At 53.5% G+C, this 21,361-nt stretch overlaps 2 protein-coding genes across 7 annotated transcripts in view; one reads left to right on the top strand and one right to left on the bottom strand.

Moving 5' to 3' along the window:
- NRL (neural retina leucine zipper) overlaps window positions 1–13,605 on the top strand; it is a 34,626-nt gene extending 21,021 nt beyond the window's left edge. Inside the window, exons 2-4 of one of the 2 annotated variants that reach the window (XM_001166004.7) lie at window positions 7,521–7,746; window positions 9,391–9,798; window positions 10,698–13,605. In XM_001166004.7, the coding sequence (XP_001166004.2) occupies window positions 9,418–9,798; window positions 10,698–11,030 (714 nt within the window). In that variant the 5' untranslated portion in view covers window positions 7,521–7,746; window positions 9,391–9,417 and the 3' untranslated portion in view covers window positions 11,031–13,605. The remainder of the gene's footprint in view (window positions 1–7,520; window positions 7,747–9,390; window positions 9,799–10,697) is intronic. The other variant, XM_001166039.7, reaches the window with a different exon arrangement.
- Window positions 13,606–14,178: 573 nt separating this feature from the next.
- Window positions 14,179–21,322, bottom strand: CPNE6 (copine 6). Of its 5 annotated transcripts, none has more exons than XM_001165305.7 (18): window positions 21,224–21,322; window positions 20,620–20,734; window positions 19,145–19,316; window positions 18,571–18,750; window positions 18,124–18,198; window positions 17,884–17,958; window positions 17,635–17,718; window positions 17,454–17,543; window positions 16,988–17,092; window positions 16,673–16,759; window positions 16,378–16,437; window positions 15,982–16,115; window positions 15,850–15,904; window positions 15,707–15,758; window positions 15,252–15,385; window positions 14,874–15,110; window positions 14,497–14,671; window positions 14,179–14,378 (listed from the first exon to the last, which is right to left on the bottom strand). In XM_001165305.7, the coding sequence occupies exons 1-17, from the start codon at window positions 21,276–21,278 to the stop codon at window positions 14,534–14,536; spliced, it is 1,848 nt and encodes a 615-aa protein (XP_001165305.2). In that variant the 5' UTR covers window positions 21,279–21,322; the 3' UTR covers window positions 14,179–14,378; window positions 14,497–14,533. The 5 variants fall into 5 exon arrangements, with proteins under 5 accessions (XP_001165305.2, XP_063649315.1, XP_009425815.1 ...); XM_063793245.1 differs by having other exon boundaries at window positions 21,234–21,313; XM_009427540.4 differs by having other exon boundaries at window positions 21,286–21,313.
- Between the last annotated feature and the right edge of the window lie 39 nt (window positions 21,323–21,361).

Genomic DNA, 21,361 nt, shown 5'->3' with positions numbered 1-21,361 from the left:
GGCTTCAGGTGATAGCTTCTAAGGCACTTCTTGGACTCCTGCCTCTCCAAACACCAACCCCTCTCCCTAACAAGCCACTCCCCACACTGTGCATGCAAATCCACTTGGAAATTTAAGAGAGAAGAATAATGTTTATGCTATGGACAGTAGGTGCCAGGCTCTGTGTCAGCAACTCTGCATGCATAATCTCATTCTGTTTCACAACTATATTTTACATATGTGGACACAGACTTAAAGAGTCATTTGCTCGGTCACCCTAAGGGAAGAATCAAGGAAAAAGGGAGGCAGGACCCCAGAAGTATGCCAACATATAACACCCTAAATCAAAGATCAAATGCCGCACTTGACCTCCAAGATGCCTGCTTGGGCCTCTTCCAAGTGTACTTTCCTTTCTTTCATTCCTGCTCTAAAGCTTTTTAATAAACTTCCATTCCTGTTCTGAAAAAAAATTATTCATGAATATTTTATACTTTTATGCTATTATGAATGAAATGTTCTAATTGTTTACCACAAGTACATACAAATAAAATTGCTTTGTGTATATTGAAAAAAAAAGAGTCATTTGCTCAAAGTCACACAAATGGTTAGCAGGAGAAATGGAATCTGAATCCATATCTTTCTGACTCTAATTACCAAGTCCCCCTCTCCCTATAAATCCTATACTGTCCCCTTGATTTACCATTAAAAATTAGATCATATCACTCTTAAGCTTAAAATCTCTTCCAGGCTCTTTCCATCACATGATATCTTATGTCCTTCATAATCTGACTCCTATTTATCTAATGTTGTCACCCCCACATCCCCACTTGCCTCCTTTTCTCCTACGTACAGAACTCTGAAGTTTCCAGAGCACTTCTGTGAACTTTTTCTGGGCATCTGCACTCAAATTAAACACACACCATCCTGGCCAACATGGTGAAACCCCGTCCCTACTAAAAATACAAAAATTAGCTCGGTGTGGTGGCGCACGCCGGTAGTCCCAGCTACTCAGGAGGCTGAGGCAGGAGAATTGCTTGAACCCGGGAGGCGGAGGTTGCAGTGAGCCGAGATCGCACCACTGCACTCCAGCCTGGGCAACACAGTGAGACTCTGTCTCGAACACACACACACACACACACACACACACGCCTTTTCTGTTGGTCCCTTAGAATGAACATCTATTTCATCTGTGTTGCTTCTATCCCATGTATATGCCTATATTTTTGTACTTTACTATACTGTAGTTACTTTTATATCTCTGTAATCCTCACTAGAGTGATGATTTCAGTCTTGTTTTTCTCCTAGTTCCTAGCAGTACCTGGCCTATAACAGGCACTTAATAAAAGTTGGTTGAATAAAATAATGAATGAGTGCCACGTTTCTGAATTCTTCTTCCCCACCATTACTTTCTTCTCTAGCTTTAGGCAGATGGAGCAAGGGGCTCACGTGCAGATTTCCTTGCACTGCTCATTTCCCCTTATCTGCCACACACTTTTCTTTAGTTCCCTGCCGGGAGAACCTGGCCCACCAGCTGGCCCTATGTCCAAGGAGTACCACCAGGGGGCAGAGTGTGATCTGCATTGTCCTCTCTGGGGCCTCTGGGTTCATCCTTGAAGTCTCACAGCCCCTGAGTAGTGATGCTGTGGTGTGCAGCCCCGATTCCCGCTTCAGGATCATGATGCTCATTGTTCCAGCTGCTGAGTGTTGGCTGCTGATGGCTCACAGCTGAGTACTTCCTTGAGCACTATCTGTGGCCAAAGGGAGCTGTCTCACCAAATGCAATGCCCGCTTCCTGGGGGCAGTATGTATCCAATGAATGGTTGTTATAAAGTACAGAGGCCTAGCCCTTTGTCTCAGTTTGGGACAACTCTGAAGGTCCATCCCAGCCCCAGAGCTCTTTAGGCTCAGCTGATTACAACTGCAGTGCCATTCAACGGTTCCCTCTCTTGGGTCCTGCTACTCTTTCTTTGAAAGTCCCCCCCGTGCCCCCCCCCCCCCCCCCCCAGTAAACCACCTGCACACAAGTTTCTGTCTCAGAGTGTGCTTCCAGTTGCAAATATTCCCCAGGCTCAACTTGGTTACGGCATAAGTCCTCTAATCTGACTCTTATTTCATTGTTGCCTTCCTCCACAAACACAAAGTGCTGACATACGTGACCCTTCCGAACACAAATCTGATCACATCATGTCTCTACTGAAAACCCTTCAGTAGCTTCTCCCTGCTCTTAGAATAAAGCCCAAACCCTTAATGTGACCTCCCAGGCTCTGCATGATCTGGCCCCTGCTGACTTCTCCAGCCTCAGCTATCACTGTTCTTCCCACTTTCCAGGCTTTCTACTCTCTGGCTACATGGATCTTTTCTCAGTTTTGTGAACATGTCTACATCTTTCCTGCCTCACAGCCTTTGCATATGTTGTTTCTGCCGCCTGGAATTCCCACCCTGTCCACACCTCCAGGCAGGGTCACTTCTTATTCACCTGACCAGTCTTGGTTTAACATGACTTTCTTAGGCAACCTGTCCCTGTGATGCATCCCCTCTGGCCTTGTATTAGAGTATGTCTTCGTGGAAGAAAATTTCATAGCACCCTGCCCTTCTTCTTCATAGCACATTCATCTCTGTTTAAATGGTTTGTTTTTATGTAGACACATCTCTAACATATGTAGGACCTGCGGCAGGAGTACAAATAGAGGCCCTCAAACCTTGTGTTTAAATATTTAAAATGGGCTGGGTGTGGCGGCTCATGCCTTGTAAACCCAGCGCTTTGGGAGGCAGAGGCTGGAGGATCACTTGAGCCCAGGAGTTTAAGACCAGCCTGAACAACATAGTGAAACTTCTTCTCTACAAAAAATAAAAAATTAGCCAGGCATGGTGTTGTGCACCTGTAGTCCCAACTGCTTGGGAGACTAAAGCGGGAGATAGCTTGAGCCCAGGGGTTCAAGGCTGCAGTGAGCTATGATTGCACCACTGCACTCCAGCCTGGGTGACAGAGCGAGACCCTGTCTCAAAAAAAAAAAAAAAAAAAGATTAAAATGTATAACTCAGGGTCAGGCGCAGTGTCTCATGCCTATAACCCCAACGCTTTGGGAGGCTGAGGCGGGTGGATCATTTGAGGTCAGGAGTTCAAGACCAGCCTAGCCAACATGAAACCCTGTCTCTACTAAAAATACAAAAATTAGGCCAGGCGCAGTGGCTCATGCCTGTAATCCCAGCACTTTGGGAGGCCGAGGCAGGCGGATCACGAGGTCAGGAGATTGAGACCATCTTGGCTAACCCGGTGAAACCCCATCTCTACTAAAAATACAAAAAAAAATTAGCCGGGCATGGTGGCGGGTGCCTGTAGTTCCAGCTGGAGGCTGAGGCAGGAGAATGGCATGAACCTGGGAGGCGGAGCTTGCCATCAGCCGAGATCGCACCACTGCCCTCCAGCCTGGGGGACGGAGCAAGACTCTGTGAAAAAAAAAAAAAAAAAATTAGCCAGTCATGGTGGTGCATGTCTGCTACTTGATAGGCTGAGCCAGGAGAATCACTTGAACCCAGGAGGCAGAGGTTGCAGTAAGCCGAGATCACACCACTGCACTCCAGCCAGGGCGACAGAGCTATCTCAAAAAAAAAAAAAAAAAAAAGTATAATTCAGGCTAACAAACTGTTACACAAAATATATTCTGTTCTTCTACCTTGACAAATATATTGACAAATACGTACTTCACAATGGCCTGGAAGGCCAGGTTCAGATTTGTATTTTATTTGGAATCCTCAGGGTTCTGCACCAGAATGTGATGGTGTAGGGGGATGTAGTTTTGGCCACTGGCCCTCAGCTGGGCCCACTTCGCCTCCTACCCCTGACACCATCTTGGACTGCAAGGGGCCTTGTGTGGAACCATGTGGACCTCCCATCAGGCCATCCCAAGTCTGTCCACAGCCTCCTGCAAGCAGCTACCCCTTGTCTACCCTTTGACCTCAGAATGTGTGAACCAGTCATGTGGCCCAGCCGTGGGAGGGCAAACCCAGGGAAGAGGTTCACGTGGGCCCTAGGAGTGGGCTTGGGCCTTTTGGACAGGGAATGCTTAGCTATCTGGAGTGTGGTCCTGAGAGGATTAAGGTATGGGCAGAGGATGGTTGGACTCCTCACCCATGTGGTGGGACATAGCCAGAGGAGGGCCAGAGTGGAGCCTTCTAAAGCACAGGGCCCAGGGCAGGGGCCACTCCTGCCTGGGCCTAAGGACAATAATTTATTTATTATTTTTTTTTGAGACAGGGTTTCTTTCTGTCTCCAAAGCTAGAGTGCAGTGGCACCATCATGGCCCACTGCAGCCTCATCCTCCCCAGGCTCCTGATCCTCCCACCTCAGTTTTTGTATTTTTAGTAGAGACAGGGTTTTGCCATGTTGCCCAGGCTGGTGTCGAACTTCTGGGCTCAAGCGATCCACCCATCTTGGCCTTCCAAAGTGCTAGGATTACAGGCATGAGCCTCTGCACCCAGCCAAAGGGCAATAATTTGATGTTTCTCTGTTTCATCAGTCTGTAAGTTTCTTGAAGTCAGGGCTGGTATTAGTGTAAGTTACTGAGGGGTCGCTAATGCCTTACTCAGGATGTGGTGCAGAATAGGTGTTTAATATGCATTTTTCAAAAGAATGTAGGAGGTACACCAAGAAGAGGTTGAGGATTTGGATCTATTACTGAAGATCTAGATACCATGAGCCAGAACTAGGAATGAGAACCAGTCTTTCAGGGTTCCAAAAATGAGAGTGCAGGACAGAGGAGAGGAGGTAGCATCCTGGAATGCTGACTGTCTCATTTTCTCTCCTTCCTCTTCATTTTCTACCCAACTCCTGCAGGCCCTTTGCCTGCCTGCCCCTCTTTCCCCATGGTCCAATATCACTCCATCTATATCTTGCTACCTTTCTGTCCTTTGGCCACTGCTCTTCCTCTGTGGCCTATGTGTCTGTTTCTTTGTATTGGTGTCTAGGTCTTGGTCCCCAATCTTATGTCCTGTCCCTTCCTTCTACCACTCTTACTGTTCTAGTCCTTGTTGTCCCCTACTCCCTTCTTGGTCCTCTCCTGGAAGACTTCCTTTCTTTATCCATCTCGTCCATGTGCCTACATCTTTCTGTCTCCTTTAATCCAAATCCCCATGGAGACCCTGACTTGTCCTGTCCTCTATCTCACATCTACACCTACTGCCTCCTTAGTCTCCTTCCTCTGTTCTATTATTCCTGGAGTCACACTGGCTTCATCTTTTTCATCCCTAGATGTCCTTGAGCCCATTAGTCTCAGTATTCATTTCTCAGTCTCCAGTGGATATGGGAGATGGGCTCTGCTTTCTGGGTCCCCACTGACTGCCACAGACTCTCCTCTCTGTGCCCTTGGTCCTTTCCTCTGGCCCAGACTGGGCCCAACCCTCACTCCCCCAACTCCTTTCCCTGGTTTAGTGGTGCCTGGTCTGAGCCCCAAGCAGCTCAACTCGCCTGAGCTTGTTTAGTCTGACTCCCTTAGCCCGTTAGCAGCTTAGCCCTCCCACCTCTCCTTTGAGCCCTCCAGTAAACAAGAGGATCAGTGCAGACCTGACAGCTGCTGGTTGGGGGCAAGTGTCTGGCCAGGCCAGAGCAGGCATGAAAAAGGGGCTGCACTCAACACTTCCCGTTCCTTCTTCAACCAGGGAAATTGTAGAGTCTCTTTCCTGGGTGTCCACTTTAGAGAGCTACATTCCATGGGCATGTGTGTGGGGTCCTGCCTCTCCATGATCCTCATTCCCATTTTGTGGTTGGTTCCTAGGCCTTAGGCTTTTTTATTCTTTTGAGAAAACAGCAGTAGATCCAGGCAGTCACACAGAGAAGCTTGAATGGTGACGATGGTTTCTGCTCCTTAAAACAGAAACCCAGGTGTGGGAAGAGAGTGATGTCATCTGATCTAGGTTTTCCAATATGTGTATGGAAAGCATGGTAGGAGAGACCACATACACATGCACAGACAGACATATATACATGCCTCCCCAGGGAAGCTGGGTAGACTGCAGGCATTCTGTGCAGTTCTCAAACTTTCTTTCTTTTCTTTTCTTTTTTTTTTTGAGATGGAGTCTCTCTCTGTTGCCCAAGCTGGAGTGCAGGGGCACGATCTCGGCTCACTGCAACCTCCGCCTCCCAGGTTCAAGTGATTCTCCTGCCTCAGTAGGAGTAGCTGGCATTACAGGTGCCTGCCACTATGCCCAGCTAATTTTTGTATTTTTAGTAGAGATGGGGTTTCACCATGTTGGCCAGGCTGGTCTTGAACTCCTGACCTCAAGTGATCCGCCCACCTTGGCCTCCCAAAATGCTGGGATTACAGGCGTGAGCCACCGTGCCTGGCCTTTAAACTTTCAAGCATGTCAGACTTGCTGGAAGGGCCTTAAAACACAGATTTCTGGGCCCCACCCCCGGAGTTTCTGACTCAGTAGATTTAAGGTGAGATCAGGTAACATGTATTTCTAGCAAGTTCCCAGGTGATATGGATGCTGCTGCTCTGGGGACCACACTTCAGAAACTACCTTCTTAGATAATCTGTATCTGCCAGCTTTTCCCCAACATCTAAGGCTGGGACCAGGTTAAGTTTTATAAGTGATGACCTTTGGGGTCTGATGGACACCCAGGCCTCTGTGTTGAGAAAGAGGAACTATTAACCCCATGGGAGTATTTGGGTGGCCTCAGAAGGTAGGAAGTGGCCTTTAACTCCATAGACCCTATTTAAACAGCTTCGGACAGGTTTAAACATCTCCTTGGATAATTCCTAGTATCCCTGTTCCCACTCCTACTCAGGGATGATAGCTCTAAGAGGTGTTAGGGGATTAGGCTGAAAATGTAGGTCACCCCTCAGCCATCTGGGAACTAGAATGAGTGAGAGAGGAGAGAGGGGCAGAGACACACACAGGGAAAAGGTGAGAGAAAGCAGAGGGCATATGAGGCCAGTTACAAAAGTGTCTCCGATGGACTGGTGGTGATTAGATTTCAATGTCCCTTGAGGCCCAGAAGGAAGGAACAGAGTTCCCTGTTCTCTTTTTTCCTACTCCTTCTCCCAAGCTGGATCAGCAAGAATGGGAGGGACAAAATATGGTGGTCAAGTCCTGGAGATCCCCTGTGGGAAAAGTTGCTTTCCTTTCTGATGCGACGGCTATGAGGGGCATAAGACCAGTCAGCATGAAGATGGGGCAGAGGTAGAAATGTGAGGATTCTTGAAAATAGGAAACAGATCCAATAGGCCCGGTGAGAGTGGGCATGGGAGAGCTTATAGTCTCCAAAGACAGATGAGGGGCTGCAGGACCTTGGAAGGTGGGGGTGCTGGGAGTTTGTCTGGTCCTCTTTTTCCAGTCCCAGGCTATGCATGGCTAGGGCTGAGGGTTGTGTTCACATAGAGGGGTGGTGGTTCAGACCCATGTTTCTGTCCGAACTGGGAAACTGAGCACTTGGGAGTCGGATCATCAGTGAGGAGCTTTGTTGGGGAAGATGCTCCCTTTCCTTCTTTGAGAATAAGCACACTTGTACTCTCCTCTCTCTCCATTTCCCCCAACCCCAGGCCAATAAGATATGCAAATGATCTCCTTACCTTATTGGTTGGAGGCCTCAGGACCACAGATGACCTCAGAGAGCTGGCCCTTTAAGAATGCCCTTTGGGCTCTGTGCCCACAGCCCCCTGGAGCTGAGCAGAGGCACCAGGCCCTGCTCCATGGAGCCTTCAGTCTCCTGGGAAGCTGTGCCTGTCTGGCTCTGGCACTGACCACATCCTCTCGGCCATTTCTGAAGTGAGTATATCCAGGGCCTGCCTGGGTGTCAGGCCGCTCACCTAGAACCCCCTCTTTAACACCTGCTCTCTGTTGTCTGTTTTCAAGAATCCTAACACCTTGGTACCCTACTCCACTCCCACCCTGACTGGCCTGTGTCCCTCACTGCTATCACGTCAGAAAGATAAACAACCTTCCCCACTACTCCTTCTGTACATCCAATTCTTTCTGGATACCTCTCTCAGTGTCTCACCATCTCCTTTCTGCCAAGACCCAGTTCCTTTAATCTGTGTCTGTTTCCATCCCCTCTGTCCTCTCAAGGGTGACAGCTTCCATAGAGAGGGCAGCAACCCTGCCCTGGAACAGGAAGAGAGAGGCCTGGGTCTTCCTCTTTGCCTCTCTGGGTAGAGCCTGGGGGTCTGAGATGTGGTTGGAAAGAAGGCTACCTAGGCTTGGGGCATCTAGAAGGAGCCGAAGTCTAAGCCCTGGGGATGAACACTCCATGCCGCGCACCTTCTGGGGGTGGGGTGGGAGTTACTGGAATTGGGAGCTGGACTAGAGCTTGGACTTCAAGGCTGGGAAGGGTATCTGAGGTCACCCAGCCAGAAGTTCCTCAGGTGAACATGTGCCCCATGATTGATAACAGACAGGAGAGTTCCTTGGTGATATAAGTTTAGGACACTTTTTGTTGAACTTGAACAGACGGTTTACTAAAGGATCGCTCAGGTTAATATGCTCTTGTGCTATGTGCATCTGTAAGAGGTAGGGATAGGAGGCAACATTTCTCAAAGTTATCTGAGCACAGACCTCTTCATAGGTATTGTTCAGAATCAGTGTTCTAGAGAACACTCTTTGGTATATGTTACAAAGTCTAACTGCCCTCATTGAACAGAAGGGAAAACGGGTCAGAAGGGTGAAGGTGATCTGCCAAGTTCACACAACGTAACAAGTTCTGAATAGAAGGAAAATCAATCTTGGTCCGTTCCCCTTGGAGAGACTGGCCTTGAGGAAAGATGGTGGCCAGTTGATTCTGATCTTTCTAGAACTAATTCTAGGACCTTTCTTTTTTCCATATAAAGCCTCTTGCCCCTACAAAAGGGATTCATTGATTGATTAATCCATAGAACAAATGTACACTGAGGGTCTTCTATAGGCAAGGCACTTCCCTGAGTGCTTTGAGAGACAAAGAGCTATAAGAACACATTATCCTTGGCTCTTAAAATTCACAGCATACATGCCTTCCCACTGTCCTAAAATATACACTCACTCTGTCACAGTTAATTAAGCAATTTAAAAAAATGACTTGGAAATGGAATGATGCCTCTTGAGATGACAGACCTCTCGGCATGTCTCAGCACTAGGGTTGGGAGCACTGCCATACTGCTCTTGCTTTTCATAGATCCTGAGGCATCAGTGGGGTGAGAGGCTGTGCTGTCCTCTTCCTCCTTCAGGAATTCAGCTGCTTGTCCCCTGTCAGGAGCCCCTGCCCTCTGAAAGGTTACTCTTCAGCCTGGTGGGGACTCTGCAGTGAACAGAGCTGCACCATCCCTCTGGCTTTCCCAAACTCTTGCTCCAGGGCACTTGGGCTTTGAGGGAAGAGGGACTTGGTGAAGAGGGGATGGCAGGTGGCCTCCATGTGCTCCAGACCTCTCCTCCTCTTTGCAGGTGCACTCCTCCCAGCCCAGCTCCAGAATGGCCCTGCCCCCCAGCCCCCTGGCCATGGAATATGTCAATGACTTTGACTTGATGAAGTTTGAGGTAAAGCGGGAGCCCTCTGAGGGCCGACCTGGCCCCCCTACAGCCTCACTGGGCTCCACACCTTACAGCTCAGTGCCTCCTTCACCCACCTTCAGTGAACCAGGCATGGTGGGGGCGACCGAGGGCACCCGGCCAGGCCTGGAGGAGCTGTACTGGCTGGCTACCCTGCAGCAGCAGCTGGGGGCTGGGGAGGCATTGGGGCTGAGTCCTGAAGAGGCCATGGAGCTGCTGCAGGGTCAGGGCCCAGTCCCTGTTGATGGGCCCCATGGCTACTACCCAGGGAGCCCAGAGGAGACAGGAGCCCAGCACGTCCAGGTGAGTGGTCAGCAAGCTGGCCTGAGGGGAGGCAGGGCAAGGAAGGAGGACTGCCCAAGAGAGGAAGGGGAGCTCCCAGAGGGGGTTATGGACTGGGACAGGGGACAGAGGGCAGGAGAAGGGGAGAAGGTCCCTTGAAAGCAATCAGATCGAGCAAACTACATTCTGCTTCTCCCCCTTTTCTTAAAATGGAGAGAAATGAGTAGGCTGAACCAGGAGGAGCAGGGAGAAGATAAGATTAGCAGAGAATCCAAAGGGAAGAATTGAGCTGGGGAGTGGGCGACTCCCGGGGGTAAACAGATACACGGTGTGTGGAAACCAGGGAAAGGGTTATGTGTGGAGTGGAGCTGGGTTAAGACTGGTTTAGATTGGCCTTTTCAAGACTTCGTGCTTCCCAGCCCCCAACCTTCTCAGGAAGGATTGGGACTCATCCTATTAATTACAGACACAGATGGGGGTGTTGCGGGCATTAGGATGTAATCCAAATCCTGTGAGGGTCACCGGGTTGCAGGCTTCAGGACAGGGAAACGCAGCGCGTTGGAGGGTTGGGGGCTGTCTGGGTGCGGGTCCACTGGACACACCCGGGCCTGGAGCTGGATGCCGGGGATCCCAGAGACGAGCCCGGGGTTTAGGTGCGCGACGGGCTCGCCTGACCGTGGCCGGCCCTGCTCCGTGGGGCGCCCGCCTGACTGGAGCAACGGTCAGCTGGGGGGCCCGGGGAGCGTCGGGGCCTGGGGCGGGGTCTGGACTGAAACAGACTGCGTGGAAGGGCGAGCCTTCCGGTGAAGGTGGGAGCCGGGGCGGGGCTGTCCCGGGGCGGAACCAGGTAGCGTCGGGCCCTCAGGGCAGAGCCGGGTGCGACCTGGCGCTGACCCGGTTTCTGCATTCTCCCTCCGCAGCTGGCAGAGCGGTTTTCCGACGCGGCGCTGGTCTCGATGTCTGTGCGGGAGCTAAACCGGCAGCTGCGGGGCTGCGGGCGCGACGAGGCGCTGCGGCTGAAGCAGAGGCGCCGCACGCTGAAGAACCGCGGCTACGCGCAGGCCTGTCGCTCTAAGCGGCTGCAGCAGCGGCGCGGGCTGGAGGCCGAGCGCGCCCGCCTGGCCGCCCAGCTGGACGCGCTGCGGGCCGAGGTGGCCCGCCTGGTCCGGGAGCGCGATCTCTACAAGGCTCGCTGTGACCGGCTAACCTCGAGCGGCCCCGGGTCCGGGGACCCCTCCCACCTCTTCCTCTGAGCCGTTCAGAGCACCTTGTGGTGTAGTGGGGGCTGGGTGGGGTGGCACCGCCCAGGAGGCGGCTGCACGGTTCTCTGCATCGTTACCAGAGCGCCTTCTGGTCCTAGCCACGCCCTGTATGACCGCGCAAATATCCCCAAAGCTTTTGGGTCCTCAAGTCATGCCCGAATTTAGATGCTGGTCATTTTCTGGAGAGGGGTCCCCTCCCCTTACGAACACAGAAACCCAGCCCACATGACTAGCACGCTGAGCTCTGCAGGGACCAGTGCCAGGCACTGGGGGGTGGAAGTGTGGTGACACAGTGAATGGGAGGTGGAGGAGGGTTGCAGCTCCCACCTCAGTTTAGTTTTTAATTCAGGGTTTTCAACCTGTAACACATTAAAGCTGTAATTAGCAATGAGGCTGTATTTTCATTCTGAAGCTTGTAACCTCCCCATTTTAGCACTACAGAATTTTCAAGATTTCAATATCCAACAACTAGATAGATTAGGACCTCTATCCGAGATGCTTTTTCCCTGCCCAACCCTGTGGCCTTCAGGGCTCAGAGCAGCAAAGGCCTGAAGAGTGAGCTCTGGGGGTTGTTGGTGTGGGTTGGGAGAGAGCTGTGAGCAGAAGTCTGGAAACCTGGGTCCTAGTCCCAGCTCTTCCATGGGATCCCCCTGTCACCCTGAGCAAATCAATTGCTTCCTGGACTTGTGTTACTTCATCTAATTCTCATGTGGATTGGACGACTTCTGCTCCCTTTCCAGTTCTGGCATCTCCCCAGTATGGAAGTCCCGGTGGTCTCCCCAAGAAGTCCCCAAGACAATCTCGCCAAAGGCACCTCCTATCCTGCTGCAGTTTCCCAGCTGCAGCCTAGGCAGGGGATGCACAGCCCAGGCGAGGAAGCCTGGCTTCTCTGTGAGCACATACGTGGGTCCTCGGCAGCTCCCTCCAGGCTGTCTGGGCCTCCAGACCTGCACAGGGTGCTCCTGCCACCTCCCACCTCTCTGAGGGCTGAGGTGAGACTTCTCCTGGGATGACAATTTGCTGAGAGCGTGCAGCTTTTGTGAATTAAACTTGAAGTCCAGGCAGAATTCTAATGCAATAAGCTAAATGTTCTTGCAATTTAAGAAGTGTTCATTCTTTATCCCTGCTTCAGGCTGCTGTTTGTGTGTCTGTGTGTGGGAGAGGGAGAGAGAGGGAGAGAGAGAGAGAGCAAGAAAAAGGGAAGTCCCCACCTGGAGCTGAGTGGCACATCTGTTATGGAGAGCCAATGGAAATGGGGTGGAGGGGCAGGCATTGGAACAGATGGATCCTCCCCCTCTCACCACCACCACCACCAAACTCAGAAGCCTCAGTGGCCCAGCTCGGCCTGTCTGTGGCTATCCAGGTCTCACAGTTTCCATGGTAACCCAGTCCTCCAGTTCAGCAGCCTAAGGGGAGGGCAGATGGGGCCTCTGGGCAGAGCACAGGCGTTGTGCTGGGAGCAGCCGCCTCACGAGTTACTGTCATCTGTCCTCTACCGGACATAATAAATGGGAGAAGCTTTCGGGCATGGGGGAAGAGGCTCCCATATGTCCCTCTTCCTTTCTACCCCCTCTCTCCACCCCCTCCCCAGCTGTCTCTTCTCTTCCCATCACAGTTCTTGCTCCCTCTTTCCCCTCCTCTATCCCAGCTCATCCCTCCTCCGCTTAGGAGCCTGCAATGGGAGTCCTCTCCTCCATCGCTCTCAGAATTTCTCTCGTCTCCTCTCCCTTCCCCACCATTGGCCACTGGCCATCCTCTCTGGCTCTGGATTCTCTCTCTGAGGGGCTCACAGAACCTTTAGCTTCTCTTTCTTCATCCCCTTCCACACTCATTGTTGAAGGGAGAGGATGGGGCAGGGAGGGTCCTTCCGGGAGCCCAGCTCTTTTTCTCTCACTCTAAATTTCACCTGTGTCTATCCTTGCCTGCCCTGGAGCTGTAATTCAGACCCACTACTTTTCTTGTTCACTTTTCTCACCTGCATGGCACACAAAGGCAGACAGAACCATCCATAGACACCTGAGCACACAACTAGGCCACATATACAGTACACATACCTGGGTCTCAAAATGATACTCCTGGGTTACCTGAGTATACTTAAAAAAACAAAGTTGCACACTGTGGTGATTAAGAGTAGTGCTTTAGGTGGGGCGCAGTGGTTCCTGCCTGTAATCCCAACACTTTGGGAGGCCAAGGAGGAAGTTTGAGACCAGCCTGGGCAACATAGCGAGAACCCTGTCACTACAAAAAAATAAAATAAAATAAATTCAGATGTAATGGCATGCACCTGGAGTCCCACCTACCCAGGAGGCTAAGGTGGAAGGATAACTTGAGCCCAGGAGTTCGGGGATGCAGTGAGCCATAATCGTGCCACTGCATTCCAGCCTGGGTGGCAGAGTGAGACCCTGTTTCAGGTTGCAGTTCTACCAGTTTTTTGACCATGGGTGGGTTAAAATCAAGCCTCACTTGATTGTCAGAAAAATGGTGAAAATAATGGTAACCACCTACTGAGAATAAATGCATTTAAATAAGCACTTAGCATAAAGTTGACACATGCTACGTAATGATATTTGCTGTTGTTGCTGATGTGATTGTTAAGTGTGTGAATCTGTGTGTTCATGCACTGCACATCCCTGAGTCCATGAGTGTGACCCATTAAGGCCATGAACAGACACACACATTGACACACCCGAGAAACCAGACTCTATAGGCCTTAGATGCTCCACTATGTTCCCAATTCACTAGCAGCCCTGCTGCCCTCCTTCAGTACCCCCAGCACCTGCTCTTGGCCCGCCCCACAGCTGTGTGGGGGCTGGGGTTCAGCTCCTGGGGGACTCAGCAGGGCCTCTCTGGAGACAGCTATAAGAAAGCTTCAGCCTGCCCTCCTGACAGCCCGTAATTATCCTCCTATCTCCTGTAATTATTCTCCATGGCGCCTAGACCCCCTGGGGTTGGGAGGTGAGGGTGGGGGCTCCTCAGATCCCACTGGCACATAGCTGGGGTAAGACTGCAGAGACAGCAGCCTGCCTGGGGAGCTCTGTCTCAGATTTTGAAAGGTGCTGGTCCTCATTTCTTATGGTGTGTGTGGGGGTGCTGCAGGCTGCCCAGTGGGCATCTGAGGCATGATGGTTAGAGGCTGAGGTGCTAGGAGCAGTTCTCTTTATTAATGGCTAGAAAGTCAGGATCACCCAAGGAAGTCACTGAGGGGCCACAGCATTGAAGGGTATGGGGTTTGGAGAGATAGGAGCAGGACCCACCACTCACGTCCAGAACCCAGGGGGCACACCTGGTCCAAGAGGTGGAGGCATTGGTCACTGGAGTCACGAGGGTCAGGACAGGCACCTGGGAGGGGGTGGGAGAGTCATAAGCACTCTCTTCTACACTACACCCAGCCTAGTTGGGCTCTACCAAGCCCCACTTTGCACCCCGTGTCCACTCCTTTGGAAGCCCCAGGACTCACTGAGAGGCTGAGGGAGTGTCGGTCCGGAGGGAGGCAGTCACGGGCTAGGGCTGGGAGTCGTAGCCAGTGTGCAGGGCCTGGGAGCCCCAGGGCTGATGCCCTGGCTGGCGTAGTACTCCACCACCTGCCGTGGCACCTCAGCCAGGACACACTTGGCGAGTGCAGAGGGGGCAGCCTAGGGTGGGGACAGTGATGTGGTTAGGGGTGAGAGGAAGAGTAGGGGAGGCAGGGTCAGCTGAGGGAGAAGTGGGGCTTCAGGGTGGCCAGCTGGGCTCCCGCGTCCTTAGCAGGACATCAAATGGTGGAAGACGAAGGTCAGATTTGGGGGGATGAGAAGCTGAGGAGTCCTTCAGCCGGAAGGGGCCTGGGGGACTCACATCCTTGAAGTCTCGGAAGGGCACGAACTGGACAATGTCTCGGGCTGCAGGCACCCCTCGGGGGCAGCGCAAGGGGCCGTCGTCGCCATCCAGCAGCCGCATGTCAGAGAAGTCAGCATTGCCCACGCCTACGATGATGATGGACATGGGCAGGCGGGAGGCACGCACGATAGCAGTGCGAGTCTCAGCCATGTCGCTCACCACACCATCAGTGAGCACCAGCAGCACCGAGTACTTCTGAGGGCAAGCAGAGAGGGTGGAAGGGTTGGCTTTGTGTGCAAGGGCGTTGACACCGTTTCCACCAAGGTGCAGGCCCTGGCCCTGGCACCCCTTAAAGACACATGGGACAGCTCCTGTTTGCCCGCCATGTCTTCCTACCGTGGCTTGGCCGGTGCTCTGCTCCCGCTGGGCCGGCTCAGCCACACGGTTGATGATGGGGGCCACATTGGTGGGGCCGTAGAGCTGGATCTGGGGCAGGCAACGACGGTAGGAGGCGATGACCCCTGAGATCTCTGTGAGTGAAGAGAAGTTGTGAGGCTGGCAGAAATGAGCAGGGCCCCCTCCTGACACTCCTTAAAGCAAGGAAATGCTTCCAGGTCTGAGGACTGCCCTCCCCTCGAGTTCCTTCATTAAGCAGTGGGAGAGTTGGATGGTCCCTTGGCAGGGAGAGTTGGGTGCAGATGCTGGGCCTCGGCCCTGGAAGCCTCACCTGATAAAGACAGGCCTGGGATGGGTGGAAGGGACAGGAAGCTGGGCCCTGGGGAATGGAGTCTGTGCTCCTGTGTGGAGTGTGTCTGCGGGGAGGCGGGGCAGGTGAAAATCTCCCCTTTTACCTTCACATTCAGGATTTTCCGGGTCAAAGTTGATAGCAAAGTCATGGGACACCTGTGAGGGCAAGGCGGGAGCAGTGAGGGCCTGCCTTTTCTGCCTGACTGACACGCCCCCCATCTCCTTCTTTCCCTCGCATCTAGCCTACCTCGAAGTTGGGGGGGATTCGAGCCCCAAAGCCAAAAGCTGGGAACCGCTTATCACTGGGGAGAAGAAAAAGCTGTGGAATCCGTTGGGCAAGGCCTCCCTGCCTGTTCCCTCCCGCCCCACTCCCTCCTACCTGTCATAGTCCTGGCAGATGCCTCCCACTGCACGCAGGGCCTGCAGGTAGTGGTTGGGCTGTCGGGGACTGAGGCAGTGCAGGGACTGGCTGCTCCTCGGGTCCCCATTGGAGGCGGTGAAGTCGATGGCTACCTGGGTGGGGGTGGGAAGAAGGTCATGCTGCAACCATGAGAGCCACCAGATTGCCTAGGCCAGAGCTGGGATCTGTAGGGAGGACTAAGATGCGTGGTGGGGAGGCTACAGGTAGCCACATAATGATGTGGGGGTGCATAAGCTGACAATGCGAAGGCTCATGAGCAGCCCAAGTTGGGGCACTGGAGATTCTGGGCTCCTTCCTTTCACTATGGACTCAGTCCCTCCCTCTTGCCTGTGTGCCCTCCCTCTGAGTCTTTACCGTGAAGCTGATCTGGCAGCCACCCATGATGTAATCCAGGAAGGTGTGCACCTTCTCCACCTGGAGGTAGGGAGAGGGGTAAGGCGAGGGGATGGGGTGGTCCTTTGAGGAGGGAGCTTGGGTAGGGCTTCTGTGGGGAACATGGGGGAGCCAGAGTTTTTTGGGTTGCAGTTGGGGGTGGTTTCCAGTTCCCAGAAGCAGAGAAACTGGTCTTTGAAACAAGGGAAGGGTTGAACCTGAGAGTGTGGTAGGGGCAGGGGCTGGGGCAAGGCTTGAAGCAGGAAGTGAAATTTACCGTGCACTGGGCCAGCACTACCGTCCCTGAGCTCTTGTAATTCTTCTTCTTGTCCCGATACTTGGGGTTGATACAGTCCCACTGCATCTAGACCCCACCCCACAAGCTCAGGGTCACAAGTCCATCAGGTGACCCCTCTTTCTCCCTTCCAGCAGAGCCTCCCAGAGCAAGACCCCCATGGTTCCGTCCTTCAGCTGAGCCCAGGTGCTTTCCACCCTCTCCACTTCCTATCACCTATGGTGGTCTCTTCAGCATCACCCTCAGGATTCTCCCAGGGATCTGGGTGGGATTCTGGGGGTGGGGTATTTGTGGCACCTCCTGCCCAGGGTTTGCCGTCCCTTCCTGCATCTCCTGGAAAGTGCTGGTGAACTCGCCGATGAAGTCATGCTTCCCACTGGAGTCATAGTCATACACCAGGAACTGAGGAGGCAGGGGGAGGGGTGGGGTCAGGTTGGAGATGCTCTGCGGTGTTCGCGGTGAGTAGGGGGACTCGGAGGCAGGGGCCTTACAGTCTCCATGCCCAAACAGACATCCTCAACCTGCCCGGAGAGGCCACCTGCTGAACTTTGTTCTTTGGCTCAATCTGCTAGGGACTTTGGCCACTGATAAAATGCACACATGTGGGAAGTTTAACATTGAGCTGTGACCTATTATTTATCCCACAGTGGGATGTGATTATCACTTGGGGGAGAGGAGGGAGGCTTGCCACATGCAGGGGAAAGGTCTTAGATAGCAGATTGGTTGCTCTAAGTAGGCTGTGCTGGCTTGGCTGGGACTTCACCTTGAGAGGTCGGTGAACATCACAGCTGCATAGGGAATGCAGGGACAGGCGGAACGGCTCCCAGCTGGGGTTCAGGTTGTTCTTCACCACCTTGGAGAGGCACCAGGTGGCTGGTCAGCTCCTGTCTGGGTTTTCTTACTTTACTCTCCCTCCCTTCATCCCCATAGCCCCAGGCACCAACCTCAGTTCTCCAGACCAGCTGATCACTTTGGTCCTCGTTGGTCTTATAGATTTCCATGAAAGGGTCAGACTTGCTGAACAGATCCTGAAGATACAGGAGAAAGGGCCCTTGAGGTTGGTGAGAGCTGCAAGGAGGGTGGGGGATGGGCTCACACTGGGAAGAGAGCAGGCCTGGGCTCCTGGGATCTGTCTTGAGTGGGAGGCCTAGGAGTAACAGGGGAGTTGGGGGCCTGGACTCTGGGGTTCCAACCTTGTTGTCCAGCTTGTAGGCTCTGAAGGTGAGTTGCACATAGTCGTTTGTGCCTGATACCTCCTCGGCCACGATCTGCAAGGGGGATACAAGTGGCAGGACTCCCCTAACCTTACCACAAGGGCCACCCCATCCCCTTTCCCTTAGGTGGGGGTGGTCCTGGGCATGATGTCACCATAGGTGTCCATGCAGGGGCATTGAATACCTGGACCAAGGGTGAGTACAGGTGATCTTGCCTACCGTGATGGTGGACTTGCCCGCAGTCTTCCCATTCTTCAGCAATAATGGCTTAGTGACCTTGGTTTGTGACACAATCTGGGGATGGAGGTGGAGGGAGACCCAGCTGTGACATCCCCATCTGCCTTGGCCACGTACAAGGGATGGAATAATAAATGCTCTGAGTGTCCGCAAGGGTTGGCACTTTGAGTTGGGCTAGGGTTGGGCTCAATTTTTACAATAGTCTGAAGAGGGAAGCACTCTGACCACTCCTCCATTTTTTAGATAGGAAAACTAAGACTTAGAGAGGTTAAGTATCTTTCCTGAGGCTGCACAGCTAGTGAATGGCAGAGATGGGAGCCAAGGCTGGGTTGAACTAGCTCTAGAGCTCATGTTTTCTCTCTTTTTGGCTTCCAGAGGCAAAGCTGATGGAGGTACGGTAGGGTAGCCGGGGAGGCCGGGAATGCAGACCTGGCCCAAGGTGCACTCCGTAGAGCCGAGGAAGGTATCATTTCGGGGGCTGGTGGCTCCGTCCTCGGCATCGAACACGTGGAACTGCAGGGGCTGCTTCTCCTCAAAAAAATACTCAAGGGCCAGCACCCGGGAGAAGACAGGGCTGGAACAGGAGCGAAGCACCTCTGTGCGCTCTACCTGTGGTAGTGGTTGAAGGGAGGCCAGGGCTGTCTGGGAACCGAGGATACTTTTCCCTGTCCTGGACTGCCCTAGTCATGCCAGCTCTTCTTGGGCCCCCACGTCCCCAGCAACCAGCTCTTCTCTTCCTAAGCTGATCCCTGAGCTTGGGGTGCTGCCTGCCCACTGGACTCTCAGTCCTCCGGGCTATCATGAGGCCTTTGGGAGCAACCCCACTGCCTCTGGGTCAATCTCAGGACCCTCTGGGACTCCATCTCCAAGGTACCCAAGCGGCCTCGAGAAGGCGCCGCAGAGTCCACACAGTTCCCTGCAAGGCTTTCACTGCTCCCACCCAGCCTCCCTCTTTCCCAAGCTTAACCCAGGTTAGTTAAGGAGAAACCTGAGCTGCTCTCACCTCCACCCACTGCTCATCAGAGTAGAGCTTGAGCAGCACGCAGGGGTGGGGTTTGGTGAGTGTGTCCCGGTCCAGGAGGCCATGGCAGGACACCCGCAGCTCCACCCGAGAGGCCCCCAGCGTCATGGTTGGGGGCTCAGGCACCCATCCCATCTCAGGGTCCGACATGTCACTGTGGGGACAGAGCAGGTGGCCTGGACTCTGGAAAGGGAACACCTGCCAGCAAAGGGGTCTATCCTCTAGGGTCCCTGGGCCCCACCCCTTAACCTCCTTCCCTAGACCCTGGGGCCTCACGGACCTCCTGCTTCCCCTGCCCTCTGCTCAGCTTCACCAGAGTTCTGAGCAGGGGAGGGCAGAGGACCTGAGCCTCCCACTCCTGCTCAGAAGCCCTGTGCTGCTGGCCTAGGTATGCGTGGATGGGGCTGGAGAGGGCTGAAGGATTGGGGTGGGGATGTTCCTGGCAGTCTTGGCTCCTAGGCCATCGATTGATCTACACTTTCTGCCGCCTCAGCACCTTCTGCTATTTCCCGACTGGTGTTGTGCCAGCGCTGCACTCAGTCTTGGCACGAGGGAGCTAAACTAGGGCAAGGGGGTGGGGCAGGGGGTGGAGAGGCCCCTGGAGGTCTGAAGAGGATGGGTCTCAGAAGTGGAGTCTGCAGTGGGCAGGAGACAGGTTGGAAAGTCCCCTGCTGGGCTATCCCTATCCACTCCCTACCCCCATTCCCCTTCTGGCTAGCTGATGGAAAAGGAGTGGTGGTGGGCTGGGAGGCAGGACCAGGGCTCTGCTGAAAGCTCCTTCAGGCTCCTGGCAGGAGCTCTAACTGTGACAAGCCTCACATCCCTCCCCACCTCCCCTGTTTTCACACTTCTTGGCAGCACTGGCACCGTCTCTTAGCGACAGGATTTTTGGGGAGTCGTGGCTCCCTCCATGCTGCCCGTGGGATGCACGCATGCCACCTTCCCCCAGCAGTGGTACCAAGCCTCGGGCTGAAGCAGGCAGGGGTATGCCGGCCAGAGTTCATGGCCGGTCAGTCCATCTATCTGTGTCTGTACAGATCTCAGGGTGAGGCTGTCTGATCCCATGTCATGCTTCCCCGAGTGAGTGTGCATTGGTGTGTCTGAGTGCCCCACCCTCCGTGTCTGTCCCTCCATGTCGTGTGTCCGTTTCCAGGAGGGTGTGACAGTTCCTGTACCTCCCTCAGAAGTGGGACCTTTCTCTGGCTGGGTATCTACCTCCCCACAGTGTGTGCCTTTCTAGATATGTGAGGGAGGGTCTGGGCTGGGAGTGGGGGGTCTCTGCCTTCCAGCCACAAGTCTCCCAGTTCTTGGGGGTCCCCGAGATAGGCAGGGGCTTGTGGTGGTGAAGGGATTGGGCAGGGCTGGGATCTCTCTGCGGGCTCCAGGAGATGTTGTTATGGAGACTGGGCCAAGCTGGGCTGGGCTGGGGCTGGGCTGGGGAGGAAGGGTGGGCTCACCTGGGCTCTCGGTCGGGGGCTCCTCTCTCCGGATCTCTGGCCCTGGCCCTGACTCCCTTGCTGCTCCAGCCGCTGGCGCCGGCTCCAGCTCCGGCTCTGCTGCTATTTATGGGGCCTGGATGGGGAGGGGTGGGGGGGGGGCGCAGCACCAGCTCCCCCCGCGTGGATGGATTGGGAGGGAGAAGAGGGAAGGGGCAGGGCCACAGCCTGGGAGGGAGCCACAGAACCGGGGGAGGAGGGCAGGCTGGGGGTGGCTTAGAGGCAGGACCCCCACAGACACAGTGACACACATCTTCCCCTTCACACCACACCCACACCCAGAATCGCAGAGATGCGCACATTGCAGTGGCATGCACATACACATTCAAACAGAGAAATGATGGCGACACATGCACCCACGACTCACAGGCTCACACATATCTTGATACACACAGGCGCCAGTACATAAACTCACTGTGACACCACGACAGTTACAGCCCCCGGCGGATACACATTGGGAAACATACCCCTTCTCACATCACTTTCAACATTATTACACTAGCTAAGGATATCTGCAGTCACATATACAGGAACACTGGGCTGTCCTTGTCACACATGTACTCACTCAAACTAACCCGAATACAGCAGAATGTGATCTTCCCGTGCTCCTTAAAAGCCATCACATACCTTGCTGAACGTCATAGCTTTGAGAATGATGTCCAGTTCCCTAGCCACCATTTTATAAGGAGACACAGGAAATGGA

This window comes from Pan troglodytes, chromosome 15 (genome assembly GCF_028858775.2).
Source record: "Pan troglodytes isolate AG18354 chromosome 15, NHGRI_mPanTro3-v2.0_pri, whole genome shotgun sequence".
Classification (NCBI taxonomy): domain Eukaryota; kingdom Metazoa; phylum Chordata; class Mammalia; order Primates; family Hominidae; genus Pan; species Pan troglodytes.
This window is presented reverse-complemented; position numbering and strand designations above follow the sequence as displayed.

Bases quoted from the DNA above. Each gene is read 5' to 3' on its own strand.
- CPNE6 (XM_063793244.1), bottom strand. From the start codon at position 20,960: ATGTGCGCATCTCTGCGATTCTGGGTGTGGGTGTGGTGTGAAGGGGAA. The intron at 18,751-19,144 runs GTGAGAGCAGCT...CCACTACCACAG, and splicing joins CTGATGAGCAGTGGGTGGAG to GTAGAGCGCACAGAGGTGCT. The intron at 15,386-15,706 runs GTAAAAGGGGAG...CTTCACTCACAG, and splicing joins GGAAAATCCTGAATGTGAAG to AGATCTCAGGGGTCATCGCC.